This window comes from Diceros bicornis, chromosome 3, assembly GCF_020826845.1.
Source record: "Diceros bicornis minor isolate mBicDic1 chromosome 3, mDicBic1.mat.cur, whole genome shotgun sequence".
NCBI lineage: Eukaryota > Metazoa > Chordata > Mammalia > Perissodactyla > Rhinocerotidae > Diceros > Diceros bicornis.
The window spans coordinates 88,804,323-88,820,275 of NC_080742.1; the positions used below are offsets into that span (position 1 = coordinate 88,804,323).

At 42.3% G+C, this 15,953-nt stretch overlaps 1 protein-coding gene across 4 annotated transcripts in view; it reads left to right on the plus strand.

Annotated features, from left to right (window-relative positions):
- The first annotated feature begins 5,372 nt into the window (after positions 1-5,372).
- Positions 5,373-15,953, plus strand: part of AGK (acylglycerol kinase) — a 74,986-nt gene continuing 64,405 nt past the window's right edge. Inside the window, exons 1-2 of one of the 4 annotated variants that reach the window (XM_058531581.1) lie at positions 5,373-6,766; positions 6,898-7,015. In XM_058531581.1, the coding sequence (XP_058387564.1) occupies positions 6,915-7,015 (101 nt within the window). In that variant the 5' untranslated portion in view covers positions 5,373-6,766; positions 6,898-6,914. Of the gene's footprint in view, positions 6,767-6,835; positions 7,016-15,953 lie in introns of those variants that run through there. The other 3 variants (XM_058531588.1, XM_058531595.1, XM_058531573.1) reach the window with 3 other exon arrangements.

The following is a 15,953-nucleotide window of genomic DNA, read 5'->3' on the forward strand; positions in this document are numbered from 1 at the left end:
ACAGAAATGAGTATCGAGCTTCCTGTTGATATATAACCCAAGGCAAAAACAAAACCAGCCCTAAAACAATAACCACAACAAAAAGCATACGTATATGTGGAAGTTTTAAGAAAAAGCTTCTTCCTGGGATTTCTGATTGGAAAATTATGGAAAAGTTCACCCAAGCTGAACTTTTCTCATTTTGGGGAACCACTGTTTTGCTGAAGCCCTAAAGCTTAGTCTGCTCATTGAACCATCCAGCATCAATTCTCAGAGTTTTCCAGCCTGCAGGTGAGCAGTTAGGAACTCATTTTCAAACACTAATGTTTTAGATAGTGGGAGAAGGAGAGATGAAAATAACTGTCTCCCATACCTTCAATACCACAACATTTTATAGCTAGAAGAGATTTTTTATGATGATCTTCTCAGTCTCCTAATTTACAGGTGGAGGTTCAGGAGAGAGGGCTAGGAAGCTGACATTACTCTCTAGTGGGCCCAGTGAGGGTTAGAACCTGGCAGAGGATGCTTTACTGCCCCATAAGGCCATTGGATGTTCTCATTTTTCTTAAAACACTTGTCTGAGGGCGATGGGGAACCGAAGTGACAAGCTCTCTGAGGGCAGGAACCAGGAGGAGTGCAGTACGTGGGAGCATCCCAGGGCCTGGCCATACTCAACCCTCAGCAAATGTCAGCTTATGCAACGATGGAAGGCAGAAGGTCAGAAAGAAACCTGGATTGACTGGCTTGGTCCTCACACCAGTTGTGGGGTAGCGGGGCTGGTCGGAGGAGGACAGAGAATGAGAACTGCTATCTGGTGGTCAGCATTGGCCTGGCTTCTCTGTAGCCCTCTTACTTTGTAGAATCCCTTCACTACACTGTGGCCAGAGAGATGTTTAAAACGCAACCCTGATCACATCCTCCCCTGACCGAATCCCCTCAACGCCTCCCCATCTCATTTGGTGTAATGTCTGACCTCCTCACCACCAGGGCCTGTCTCGCCCACCTCTCCAGCCTCACGGCCACCACCTGCTCCTCCTCCACTTCACCACCTGACCTGCCAGGCCGCCTCAGGCCCCCTAGGGTCTCTCTTCCTCTGCATCTTGGCTTGACCGGCTCCTTTTGGCCTTCAGTTCTCAGATTAATTGCCCCTTACTCAGAGAGGCCTAGCTTAGCCTGCCTAATTTAAAGTAGTTCTCCCCCACCCCGCTCCCTTACATCACCTTTTTGTTTTCTTCGTGGTACTTATCACTACCTAAAATTGCCCTATTCATGCAGTTATTTTCCGATTTAATGCCAGGTCCTAAAACACTGTTTGCCTTGGTAGGCTTTCCAGAAAATAGTGTCGAGCGATAGATGGATGGATGAAAGGATGAATGGATGAAAGGATGAGTGAACGAAATGGGGTCAGTCCCCAGGCGGCGGCCCCTGCAGACCGCGCCCTCCCCTCGCGGCCGGGCTCCGCGGCGGAACCCGAGGGCGGCGGCAGCGGTTTCCGAGCGGGGGAATCCTGAGGGAGCGCACAGGAAGGCAGGGCGGAGAGCGCGGCCGGCCCGGGTGAGTGCGGCGGGGCCGGGCGAGGAGCGGGGCGCCGGCCGCGGGGAGGGACGCGAGCGCGGGGCCCCGGGGCGCGGGGCGGAGGCGCCGGAGCTGCGCTCGGCCGGGGGCCGCGGGGGCCCGGCGTGGGGACGGCGGGTGCGGGCGGGAGCCAGGCCAGGCCGGAGCGGCGCGGGGAGGGCCATGCGCGGTCGGCGGGTCCCTGCGGTCACTGCGCGTCGGCTGGCCGGGGTCCTGCCCCGGAGCTGTGCTACCAGGCTGTGTGCCCCTTCCTCACTTTCTTCCTTTGGCCTTCAGCGTACTCATTCGCAAAATGGGGCGAATATTTTCTGATCGATTGATGGATTGCGTGGTTCATTCATTCCTGGTGCTGTACCAGGTTCTGTGGCTAGAGATGGGGGGACAGAAACTGCCCATTAGGGCTTCACAGGCTAGTGAGAAACCCCCCACCTTACGGGTGAGGAGGGTCAACACAATTAGAATTTGGGAGTTCTTTAAAAAATAAAAACAAAACTGCTTTTCAGACGAGAGATGTTAACTTGAACATTAAAATTTAGACCTGCTGAGATTGGGGAATAAGAATTCTGTTGGGTACTTAGGAGGAATATACATTGTTAGCTAGTGTATTGCATATTGTGATGACAGCTTAAATACAGAAAAATTTACAAAGTGCGTTCACCACCCTTTCGGATGTGATCTTTACAGCTAATTGAGTTAATCAGAACAGGTGGTGTATCCTCATTTAACGAGAAAATAGAGGCAGAGGTGAAACTTACCCAGGCTCTCACTGCTGGGAAGGGACAAAGCTAGACTAGAATCTAGGCCTCAGGACCCGCGGACCAGTGCTCTTTCCACCACACTAGGTGCCTGCGTGCTTCCACATTATTTTTATAATACACAAGTCATTCGTTTGTGACAAAAAGGGAGTTCCACTGGGTCACAGATGGCCTTAAGACAGATTTGTATCGACTCAGATTGTTCTTTGACTTATTTTTGGCATTCTTCCCACTCTCTACCTTGGCCTTGGGTGATTTTATCTACACTCAAACTTGACCTTCACACCAAGTCCCAAATCTATATCTTCTACCCAATTTCTCCTAGCTGTATCCAGACATCCACTGACCATTTCCACTTGGGTGCCTCACAGGCACCTCAAACTCAGTATCCTAAACTACACACACTACCTTTCTCCAGAGACCTGTGCTCCAAATCAAATAATTGAAATCCTTATCCATTCAGTCACCCAAGTACAAGCTTGGCTTGGTTTCTCCCCTCACCTCCTACAATCAGTGGATCACCAAGTGCTGCCGCGTTCTATTTTCTAAAGATCTCCCAAATCCCTCCTCTATCTCTGTTGCTTCTTCCTTCATTTAGGTGCCTAGGGATTATGGTAATAACTTCCTACTGGCTCTCTTGAGCTTTAAGCTCAGCTTCTTCCAGTCTATTTTCTGTTCTCTACAAAGTGATCTTTCTACAGTTCAGATATGATCAAATCACTCACTTGCTTAAATTCCCTTCAAGGTTTTTCATCATCTTCAACATAATATCCAAAGTCCTTAGGGTGGATTCAAGGTCCTTCCTGATCTTTTCCGAACTTCGCCCACCTTCCCCACCCTCCATCTCCAGACCACTGTTTCTCAGGTGTGGTGCTGACCTCCACTAGAAGCATGGGAGTACTTGTTAAAGGTGAAAATGACAACCCAACCAGAACAAATCAGAGTCTTGGGGGATAATGAACTGGATTCTGCATTTTAAACAAGGTCTCTGCATTTTAACGAGTTTTGCACTGGAGTTTGAGAGGCCTTGTTCTAGATACTCTCCCATATTTCCACTGCTCTTTATCCATACTTGTGTAGGGGAGGAAGACAGTTCCTCTACCCGCTAAGTCCTTCTGGTTGGTCTAAGAATTAAATTGACATGAGACAATAACAGAAGAAAATAAAGTTTAAAAACATGTATACATGGGAGAAACCCAGGAAAACTGAGCAACTCACCATTATGGCCAAAGCCGCTACCTTAAATACTATCTTCAGCTGAAGACAAACGAGGATATTGGGGTTACTGGTTTGGGACTTCAGAGGGGAGGAAGGCAATTTACATGAAGATGGAAATGTAAATGTAAATGTTTGTTAAACAAGTGTTTGCTGGGCCCTTTATAGACAATGTGACCCAAGAGACACATTTTGCATTAAACTGTAGTTATGGTATTAGCTCCTTCTATCTTAAATTCTTTTAGGCAGTTAGAGGGAAGGTCAGAGTTTTTTTCGGAGTCTTTTGTTCTTATAATAATCAAGCCAAAAAGACACATTTTGGGGTGGCCAGTTCTGACCCCCACACCTGACTACCCACCTGTGTTTCCCTGAACACAGCTTGCTATCTTTTATGCCTTTGTACGCATCAGGCTCTTTAGCTCCTTTGATAACTCTCCCTCATTCTTCAAGTCTCAGCATAACTGTCACGCCTTCTGAGAAGACCTGCATCACCAAGCAGGACCAAGCACCACCGTGTCACCTCCAGTGTATGTTAAGTCCATTCTCGTGGACTCTCCCAGAGCCGTGGCTTACCCCTCAACATTCCTCCCACTGTATTACGGTGATAAATTGTGTAATTGTATTGTCATTGTCGGTTTAACAGTTGTGAGCACTGGAGAATAGAGACTTGTTTTTCCCTGCCTAGAACCCAGCACAGAGCCTAGCATATCAGTGTTTGTTAAAGGCCTGTTGAATGAACGAATGCTCTAGGGCCAGATGGAGAGGCATTTAATTATCAGATGTGCCTTTGGGTTCCTTTATGTACCAGCCTGGACTGTCCCTGATTCATGGGAAGTTGGGCTCCCTGGCACTGGCTTCATTGTTTCTGGTGATAAGGATGTTTCTTTCATTCAGAGGAATTTTAACCAATGGTAGTGTTAAAGAAAAAATTTAGTGACATTTGTTAAAGAATGGTAAGGCAGACTTTATTCAAGGGGGAAGGGATTGGAGAGGCATCTCCATGGAAGTAGAGACCACTGCTATGGGAGTCTTGTAGTAGAGGAGAGAGATGGGACTCAACTCTGACTCCAATGAGGACAAGTCGGGGTTTATAGCCAAGGAGCAGGGTGGGGTCAGTGGATGGAAAATTGCTAAGAGGAAACATCAGCAGTAAGGGGGATTCTTGTTAGACCACTCAACAGAACTCTTGCTGAAGGCAGACCAGGGTGATAAGATATCCAGGGTGGTCAGATACCAAGGGTGGGGGATTTTCCTTAAACTAACTTAGCAGGATTCTTGCTCAATCCTTGCTAGTAAGGACAAGAGGGAAGTCCAAGGTTGAGCCTAGTCCAGCAGAGAGGTCAGAGAAGGCTGATTAAAGTTAGGTCAAGAAGAGAGTCCTTGGAGCCAGCCCTGATGGCCTAGTGGTTAAAGTTTGGAGCTCACTGCGTTGGCGGCCCGGGTTCGCTACCTGGTCGCAGAACCACACCACCTGTCTGTCAGTTGCTATGCTGTGGCATAGAAGAACTAGAAGGACTTACAACTACGATATACAACGATGCACTGGGGCTTTGGGGAGGGGAAAGAAAAGGAAAGTCTTTGTGGTTAAAAAGAGTAATATAAGAACTAGAATCTTCAGTGAAAGCGGCTTTTTTTTTTTCCCTTGGTCTATTTACCTCATGCACACATACATAAAAAATTTCTGTATAACTATTTATCTCTTTAGAAAATAATTTATATTCATCTTAGAAAACTTAGAAAATACATTGCAATTTAAAAAATAAAATGTCACCCATTATCGCACAACCAAGAGGGAACTACTTAAAATGTTTTTGTGTTTATTTCTATTGGTGTTTTTTCCATTTATATTCATGTTTGAACATAATTGGGATAATGCCAATTATATATGCCTTTTTACCCTGCTAATTTTACTTAACATTGTATTTTGAGTTTTTTCCACATCAGCAAAAATTCTTAGGGAAAAAAAATTAATATTGAGGAGGAAAAAGTTTTCCTTGACCCTCTTAGGGTCTAGAAATTAAACTGACAAAGACAGATTAACAGAAGAAGAGCATACAGGTTTATTTAGTATAAGTTTTATGCCACACAGGAACCTTCATAAGGAAATGAAGACCCAAAGAAACAGACCTGAGTATTTTATGCTAGGTTTGATGAAAAGTGGACAGTCGTGGAGGAACACCATAGTTGAAGGAGTCTGAGGTAACTGTAGAGGAAACGGGGAAATTTAGCAAGGCCTGTTTGTTAAGATTCTTCTTGGCATCCCTGTGTCCTCAGAGATAAGGATGCTCTTTTCGTCTGTGTATGGGAAGGGCACCCCTCACATGAGGGTTTTATGACCTGTTTCAGGGAAGAAGGGTGAGGCAGGGGGGAGGTCAGAGTGACATTTCTCACATTCCTTCAGCTTAAAATATCCAGTATGCCCAGTTGCCATTTTTTGGGGTAGTGTGTCCTGAACCCCATCACATTCACAGTTGTTTCTTGAATGGCTATTCTGTGCCAGATTTTATTTTAGGTGCTGGGGATACAGCAGTGACCAGAACAAAGTTCTTAATTCTCATGGAGTTTACATTCTAGTGGGAAAAGCTAGTAAGCAAATCAGCAAATGAGGATCATCTAACGATATGTGCTATGAAGAAAACAAACAGAATAAGGATATGTAGTCACTTTGCTTTTTAGTAAAGTTGTGCTAATTTACCTTCCCTGCAGGAGTGTGTGTGTCTGTCTCACTTTATTTTGTCATCAGTGAATATGATGATTTTAAAATATTTGTTAATTTTATAGGTGAATGAGTGATAATTCTTTGTAATTTGTGTGTCTTTGATTACTCAGGAAGTTGAACATTTTAACATAGTTATGTGCATTTCCTCTTCATTGAATTTTCTGTGCATATGCTCTGCTTATTTTCCTGTTGAGGGCCGAGTGTTTTCCTCTGCTTTGAATAATCCCTTTACATTACTAATTTGTTGTTGGGTCCTTTATATTTAGTGGATAGACAAGTGCTCTTAAACAGTGGTATAGTGAGACTGTAAGAGGAAAGAAAAAACAGAGGAAGCCTGGAATTCCCTTCTCCTCTTTCTGCCCCTCCTCCCTTCCTTCTAATACAATGAGGAAAAAGTGATCAGAGAAGGAAAAAGTGTAGTTTAGGTGGAAAGAAGTGAAGAAAGAAAGAAAAAAAGTAGGTGGGCGAGTGAGAAGAGGATGATGAGACTAGAAGTGAGAAGATGGGAGAGGCCAGAGAAGCGGTAAGAAGGAAAAGGAGCAAGGGAAGGAGAACATGGAGAGGATGGAAGAATGGAAGACAGAGTCGTAGGGGCTCGATGTGCTTCCCTTGGATAATTACATTTTTCTTTTTTCTTTTTCTACCTCAACCTAGCAAATCCCTAGGAGAAGATGACTGTGTTCTTTAAAACACTTCGAAATCATTGGAAGAAGACTACAGCTGGAGTCTGCCTGCTGACATGGGGAGGCCATTGGCTCTATGGAAAACACTGGTAAGTACCTGACTGCCCCCACCCACCCTGCCTTCACTTCCAACAACAAAACCGTCCAAAGGAGCCTAAAGTTAAAATCTTGCCCTGCTGTGCTGTCTCCATAAAACATTGTGGTGTAAAAGAAAAATAAATGTTAAAACCACAAACAGAGACAAAGGTTTCTTGCTGTGAGCAGTTCTGTGAAACGGAACTGCTATCCGGAGCTGCTAACACAGACTTCAGTGGATGTAGATCATACGTACCAGTGAGATTGGAAGGGGAGGAAATGGAGGCGCAGCCTAGAGAGAGAAAAGTCACCTCCCAGTTAATGGTCCACAGGAACTGGAACTCATATGTCTCCTTGGGATTTTTTTCCTGCAGTTTCTTACAGCCTCCTGATCTATTATCACTCCCGTAGCTGGACACTTACTGAAGGGGCTTCCTCCAACCCCTGTGACTTTCCTGGTCTGTCCCATTAGCCTAGGTTAATTTAAATGAGACAAAGACTTTCAAACCTTTTGTTTGAAAAACAAGAGAGTCATGGGTTTTATTAGCCTTCAGGTGTGGAGGGAGAAGAAGGTGCCAGAGCTCCTCTTCTGGTTTATATGGTCATAAGATTTAAATAAACAGAATTTTTGTGTAAAAATTATGCAGATATTGAGAGCCAATCAAATTGCAGTCTTTGGGGGATGCAAGGCTATATTTTAAATATCTGGCAACACTCTCTGGCATCCAGGAGTCTTAGGTGACTGCTTTGTTAAATGGCAGGCAGCACAGTTAGGCTTTGTAAGAAAAGTCTCCACAGTGGAAAGGAGATTCATACTGACACTTTCGTGAATGTTCTCAGTTCACCACTGTTGGAGATAATTTTATGATGCAGCATAGTGTCTAGTTTTTTGCAGCTGTAGAGAAGATGGAACATTCCTCCCTTTTCTACGTATCCACAAGGCTGAGCACTTGAATTCCATTAGCTAGCATGTAAAGAAAAAAACAGACTTAAGAAGCTTTAGATTTGTAATATATAAAAAATAAAAGGGCAGGGGAAATGTTCTAACAAATGAAAAATGAAGCATATAATGTTCGGCTTTTCCTCCCTTTTCTAACTGCACTTGAGTCCTCAAGGAAAGGCTCCTTATACCTCCTGCCAAGGTAGGAACCAGGATTTCCTTTGCAGGAGCACCCAGTCCAGGCCACAGCTAGCTCAGTCAGGGAGAACCTCCCACCTGAGGATTGCTGCTGTTTCTTCTGCTAGGTGAAGATTTTAGGAAATAACTGTGTCTCCTGTTCAGGGTGTCTTTAAGGTACCATAATAATTTCTTGCCAGTGTAGTCTGAAGAATTTAAAAAGGGTCCATTAAGTCTCCACTTCATTGGAGGCCTCATTCTGAATTGGATCTGAAACAGCTTGAACCAGAAATGTGGTAGGTGCCTGGAGGCCTCATTTTGCTCTCTCTGCACCCTGAACATTCAAGGTTACTGCTCAAAATGCAAATCCCCGTTGTCCTGCTGCCCTTCCTCTTCCCAGACTTTTCTTCTGCGTGCTTTGGTACTATTTAGCCATTTTTTTTTAATCATGGTAAAAAAAAATAAAATTTACCACCTTAACTATTTTTAAGCGTATAGTCAGTAGTGTTAAGAATATTCACATTGTTGTGCAACAGAGCTCTAGAACTTTTTCATGTTGCAAAACTGAAACTCTGTACCCACTGAACAACTACTCTCCATTTCCTCCTCTCCCCAGCCCCTGGCAACCACATTCTACTTTCTGTTTCCATAAGTTTGACTACTTTAGATACCTCATCTAAGTGGAATCATACAGTATTTGTCTCTCATGACTGGCTTATTTCACTTAGCATAATGTCCTTAAGGTTCATCCATGTTGTAGCATATGGCAGGATTTCTTTCTTCTTTAAGGGGGAATAGTATTCTCTTGAATGTATATACCACGTTTTCTTTATCCATTCATCTGTTGATGGACATTTGGGTTGCTTCTACCTGTTGGCTATTGTGAATAATACTATGAACTTGGCTGTGCAGATATGTTTTCAAGATCCTGTTATCAATTCTTTTGAGTCTATACCCAGAAGTGGGATTGCTGGATCATATGGTAGTTCTATTTCTAATTTTATTTTATTTTTTTGGTGAGGAAGATCAGCCCTGAGCTAACATCTGATGCCAGTCCTCCTCCTTTTTTGCTGAGGAAGATTGGCCCTGGGCTAACATCTGTGCCCATCTTCCTCCACTTTTATATGGGACACTGCCACAGCATGGCCTGACAAGTGGTGCATTGGTGCACCCCCGGGATCCAAACCTGTGAACCCCAGGCCGCTGTCGCAGAGCACGTGCACTTAACTGCTGCGCCACCTGGCCGGCCCCTCTATTTCTAATTTTTTGAGGAAACTTCAAACTGTTTTCCTGAGTGGCTATATCACTTTACAATCCCACCAACAGTGCACAAGGGTTCTAATTTCTCCACATCCTCACCAACACTTGTTATTTTCTGGGTTTTTTTTTTTGATAGTGGCCATCCTAATGTGTGATATGGCATCTGGTGTTTTTGATTTGCATTTCTCTAATGATTAGTGATGTTGAGCATCTTTTCATATCCTTGTTGGCCGTTTGTTTATTTTCTTTAGAGGAAATCTGTTCAAGTCCTTTGCCCATATTTTAAAATCAGGTCATTTGGTTTTTTATTGTTGGGTTGTAGGCGTTCTTTAACCCTTTATGAGATATATGATTTGTAAATATTTTCTTCCATTCTGTAGGTTGCCTTTTCACTCTGTTGATTATGTCTATTGCACAAAAGTTTTTAAATTTGTTGTAATCCCATTTGTCTAGTTTTGCTTTTGTTGCCTCTGCTTTTGGTGAAATATCCAAGAAATCATTGCCAAATCCAACGTCATGAAGCTTTTCCCCTATGTTTTCTTCTAGGAGTTTTATAGTTTTAGGTCTTATGTTTAGGTCTTTAATCCATTTTGAGTCCTTTCCCCATTGTGTGGTATTGGCATCCTTGTCAAACATCATTTGATCATATTTGTGAGGATTTATTTCTGGGCTCTCTATTCTGTTCCATTGGTCTATATGTCTTTATGTCAGTACCACCCTGTCTTAATTACTATAGCTTTGTAATATTTTTTTAATTGAGATATAATTGACATTATATTAGTTTCAGGTATGCAACATAATGATATATGTATATATTGCGAAATGGTCGCCACAATAAGTCTAGTCAACATCTATCACCATACATAGTTACAAATTTTTTCTTATAATATGTTTTGAAATTAGGAAGTGTGAGGCCTCCAACCTTGTCCTTCTTTTTCAAGATTGTTTTGGCTATTTGGGGTCACTTGAGATTCTATATGAATTTTAGGATGGTTAGTTTCTATTTGTGCTTAAATGCCACTGGGATTTTGATAGGGATTGCACTGAATTTGTAGATCACTTTGGGTAGTATGGACATTTTAGCAATATTAAGTTTTCCAGTCCAAGAACATGGGGTGTTTTTCCATTTATTTGTGTCTTCTTTAATTTCTTTCAGTAGTGTTTTGTAGTTTTTAGTGTGCAAGTCTTTTACTTCCTTGGTTAAGTTTATTCCTAAATATTTTAGTCTTTTTGATGCTATTGTAAATAAGATTTTCTTAATTTCCTTTTTGGATTGTTCATTGTTAGTGCATAAAAATGCAGCTGATTTTTGTGCACTGATTTTATGTCCTGTTATTAGTTCCAACAGTTTTTTTGTGTGTGGAATCTTTAGGATTTTCTGCATATAAGATCGTGTCATCTGCAAACAGATAATTTTACTTCTTCTTTTCCAATTTGGATGCCTTTTATTTCTTTTTCTTGCATAATTTCTCTGGCTAGGATGTCCAATACTATGTTGAATAGAAGTGGTGCGTGGGCATCCTTGCCTTGTTCTTGATCTTAGAGAAAAGCTTTCAGTCTTTCACTCTTGAGTATGATGTCAGCTGTGGGCTTTTCATATATGGCCTTACTTAATGTTGAGGTGGTTTTCTTCTATTGCCTTTTTAAAAACATCTGTATATCCCCAACCTTTTCACAGAACAGTCTTCATATTCTTTATATTAACCTAGTTTTTCCCCTGAGAAAATCTTACCCTGCAGCTCTCTGGAATAGAGAGCTATTTCAAGTGGGTTGTGAGGTAGGGTGGGCATTCTCCAACTCTCAGTCTTCCTATTGCTTTCTCCCCTGTTTGTCAAACTCTTCCTAGCTTAAACGTGTCTTTTCTCAACTGTGTATTCCCATTTATTCACCGCCCTCTCTCTCTCCTTCCATTTACACCATTTTTAAATGTATACCTCACACTTGGCAGTCTCTACCTCCATTTTAGAATAAGCTTGGTAAAATTTGGTTTCTGTCCCATCATTTGATTGAACCTGCTCTTGACAAGATCATTAATAGCCTCTTAGTTGTTAAATTAAATGGGTACTTTTCCATCCATGTCTGCCACATTTGATTCTTTTTGACCATATCCTCTTCAGTCACCTTTAGGGTGTCCTCTTGCTCTGCTTATCCCTTAAATGTTGGTGTCCCCCAGGTTCTGTTCTCATTCTGTACACTTCTTAGGTGATCATAACCACACTAGTGTTTTCAGGTGTGGCATTTAGATTTTGGAGTCATAATATTTTTCTAGTCTGTCTTGCTTCTCTTGACATTTTATGAGAATAGTGTCCCTAGAGTTGTACAATGCAGTCAGCCATCAAATATTCTTTCTAAAAGAGAACTCCGATCATGTCACCCTTCTACTGACAACCTGTAAATGGCTCTCCAATGCCTAGAGGACAAAGACCCAATTCCTTAGGGTGGCATAAATGGCCCTTCACGATTCTGTCCTTATCTTCCTCTCCAGGCCTTTTCTGATCCCTTCTCACCCTCCCTCCTTGACCCTTGAACTCAACCTCTATGTTCCAGCAGTCCTCAGAGGGGCCTGTTTCCTGTTGTCCCTCTCTATTCCCTTGTGTGTGTTCTTCCCTCCGCCTGGAACACTTTTACTCTTCTTCACCTGTCAGTAACTCAAAAAATGTGTCACAAAGCCATGTTAAGCAATGGTGGCATTATTAGAATAAGAGGAAAGAAAAACAACATACATTGAGTGATTATTCCATACCTCATGCTGGGCCAGTTGTTTCAATGTACGTGGTCTCATTTAACCCTCAAAATAGCCTGTGAGAGAGGTAATATTATTTCCGTATCATAGATAAGGAAATTGAGGCTCAGAGAAATTAGTAACTTGCTAAAGTCATAGGATACTTATTGGTGAAATTGGGATTTGGACCCAGGTTAATCATGCTCTAAATCCCATGTACTTTCTTTGCTGGTGACAACTTTTTTTTTAATAATTTTATTTATTTATTTTTACCCCCAAAGCCCCAGTAGATAGTTGTATGTCATAGCTGCACATCCTTCCAGTTGCTGTATGTGGGACGTGGCCTCAGCATGGCCGGAGAAGCGGTGCGTCGGTGCGCGCCCAGGATCCGAACCCGGGCGACCAGCAGCAGAGCACGCGCACTTAACCGCCAAGCCACGGGGCCGGCCGCTGGTGACAACTTTAAAGAGCAGTGCTCACTTCAGTATATATATTCTGCTGCGTTTATGAATGACATTACCTTTTAAATACCTTTCATATAGCTTTATTAGAACTGTTTTATTATATTCCCGTTGCATTTTTAACTGCTCAGATGGGCTAAAGCTCCTTTGCTAAATGGAACACATTTATTAGCATTTAGTGTATGTTAGTGGTGAAAACTGAACACATTGCCCGGGGACCAAGACACTCGTTTCAAAGCCTCCTGCGTGTTCTTCGTTGTTCCTCCCTGCTCTCTGTTGTCCTCTGTGTCTTTGTTTATATTTTTGTCTGACTCCTGTCTCTTGTTCTCCCTTTTACTCACTGTTTTTTCCCTTTCAGTCTGCTTTTTACTTTTCTTTTCTTTTTCTTTAGCCTCCTTATCTGTTTGTAATATATAGAGTATATTTTTCCTACATTCTATGCAAATTTTCAAACATATGGCAAAGTTGAAAGAATTTTACGGTAAGCACTTGTCTATCTATCACCTGGATTCTAGATTTTACAGTATTTGCTTTACCACGTATCTATCATCTGTCCATCCTTCTCTCAGTCTTACTTTTTGGTGCATTTCAAAGTAGTTTGTAGACATCAGTGTACTTGCACCTAAATACGTGAGCATGCATATCAGTAATAAGGGTTTAGTATTTCTTACAGTGTTTTTCCTATATTATAAAGTTAACATACAATGAAATCCACAAATTTTTTTTTTCTTTTTGTGAGGAAGATGAGCCCTGAGCTAACAGGGACCGCTCTCAGGACTCGGTAAGAGCAATTGAAGAGGAGGAAATGACCCTGTTTGCTGGAAGTAAAGAGACTTTAAGTATGCTCATTCCTCTTCAGCTGCTCTTCCCAAGCATTCTGGGTTCCCTGGGGGAGACTATGATGCAGGTTGTTCAGTTCATCATGTCAGCAGTTACCTGCAATAGTTTCTCACTCATTCCTAGGCCTTTTAGTAGCAAAGAGTCTGCTAATAAAAAGTAGCACAGGAAAAGAGGCAGTGTGGCATAAAAGGTGTGTCTAGAGTCAGACAGAACTGACACTTGTAGCAGTGTGACCTTTGGCTCTCTGAGCCTTAGGTTCATCTGTAGAATGGGGATAATAACAGGACCTCATTGGACCACTGAAGGATTAGGTGAGATAACTGCAAATCTCTTGGCATAGCGCCTGATACATATCAGAGTTCAATAAATGCTAATAATTGTGAGTAAATTTGATGTAATAAATACTCAGTACTTTGGGAGTTAAAATGAAGTACTGTTGGTCCCTGGGCAATGAGTGATTCGAGAGATAGCCAGTGGGGAAGGAAGACGAGGATGTGCCAGATGGTCTAATACGATCTGAGCCTTTTATTTATCTCACCTTCTATGTGTAACAAGATAGCTTGGAAAAGTGTAGTTTTAAGACTGAGAGACATAACCGTGAAAGAGGCAGGGCATAAGCAGTTAAAACCAGCAAGCCTTGTCTGAACCATTGTCCATCTGATTTGAGCTCAGATTGCTCCTTTCATGGGGGCCTTGTCCTTGCTCATCCTGGCCCTGGTCTCTCTCCCCATGATTTTGGCTGGTAAGTCTTGGCACAACTTCTCAACTAACCCTCTTGCTCAGCAGTTGACAATGGCCCTGCTCCGGCTTAGTTCTGGCTCCTGGTTCTCAGCTTACTCCTTTGGCTCAGTGCTTCTGGCACCAGTTCTGCCACCTTCCTTGGCCTGTGACCCAAGACTCCCTCCTGTTTATTTCTGTGGAGCATCCAGACTCTCAGCTTAGCCAGAATTTCTGGTATCTTCTTGGAGATTTTTAAATCTTGTAAACACTGTGAATCCCTCTACATTAAACTTGCAAAACAAATGTGATACCACAGCAATGGTCCTGGGCCGTGTGTCCCTGGGTTTTATTAATATTGGAGTTTTTCCCCTCTGAACATGGGAATGTTAATCTTGGCTACTATACATGGCCTTTTTTTTTTTTTTTTTTAATTTATATGCTTTTTTTTTTTTTTTTGATGAGGAAGATTGGCCCTGAGCTAACATCCGTTGCCAATCCTCCTCTTTTTGCTTGAGGAAGATTGTCACTGAGCTAACATCTGTGCCAATCTTCCTCTACTTTATATGTGGGACGCCACCGCAGCATGGCTTAATGAGCGTTGCGTAGGTCTGCGCCTGGATCCGAACCCGCGAACCTCGGGCCGCCAAAGTGGAGCTGTCAACTTAATCACTACAGCACTGGGCTGGCCCCTATACCTTGGGTTTCATGAGCGTTGCTGGGAACCCTACCCACCTTGCAAGTTCTGTAGTCAAAAACAATTGCTTAGAAGAGGTAAAAATAAATGGTTATGAGTTGGCCTGAAGGGTGTGTTCAGCGTCATTCAGTTTTACTGAGAACTTAGTAACAACAATGATAGTAATAGCTAACAATCAGTGCTTGCCATGTGCCAGACACGCAAGATTTAGTAATTTGCCCATGGTCACACGGCTAGTAAGTGTCAGAGCTACAATTCAAAACCAGCTAGTTCTCATTTTAACCTCTCACATGGCTCCCGTGTCTTAGGTGGCAGGGGAGAAATGAAGAACTATAAGCTGAGGTTATCCTATGCCATAAGCACCGTATGGCCTAAGATTGGTGTTACAATGTAGTGCTTCAAATCTGGGCTTCCCAGTCAGTCGGGTCTGGGTTCGAGTCTTGCCTTTGTCACTTGCTGGATGTGTGGCTTTGGGCAAGTTATTCCAGCTTGCTAAACTTCACTTTTATTCATTTGTACAATAACTCACAACGTTATTGTGACACTTAAATGATATAATTACAGCTCCTGGCAAATATTAAGAGCAGCTGTTTTTACTATACATGTATAAGGCACTCAGTGCTATGTCCTGTTTGAGTGGTACCTCAAGGTACCCTAAGGTACCTTAGGGGTGCCTAAGGAAAAAGAGTAATTAAAATGTTTTTCATTATGGAAATTTTAAACATAAAAATCAAATTAGTATAATGAATCCCTATGTACTATCACCCACCTTCAACAAATATCAACATTTTACTAATCTCATTTCATCTCTCTCCTCTCCTTTTTTTTCTTCTAGAATATTTTAAAGCAAATCCCAGGTATTATATCTCATATGATTTTATCCATAAATACTTCGGTACCCTATCTTTAATAAGTAGAGACTGTAAAAAAATTACAATGCCATTGTCATGAACCTAATAAAATTAAAAATCTTTTATGTCATCGAATATCCAGTCTGTGTTTATATTTCAGCTATTGTTCCCAGATTCTCTGTTTTATGGTTTTGTTCAAATCAATATCAGAATATGCTTTGTACATTGCATTTGGTGTCTGTCTCTTAAGCCTCATAAGCTATAACCCCCTCCTCCTTTTTATGGTA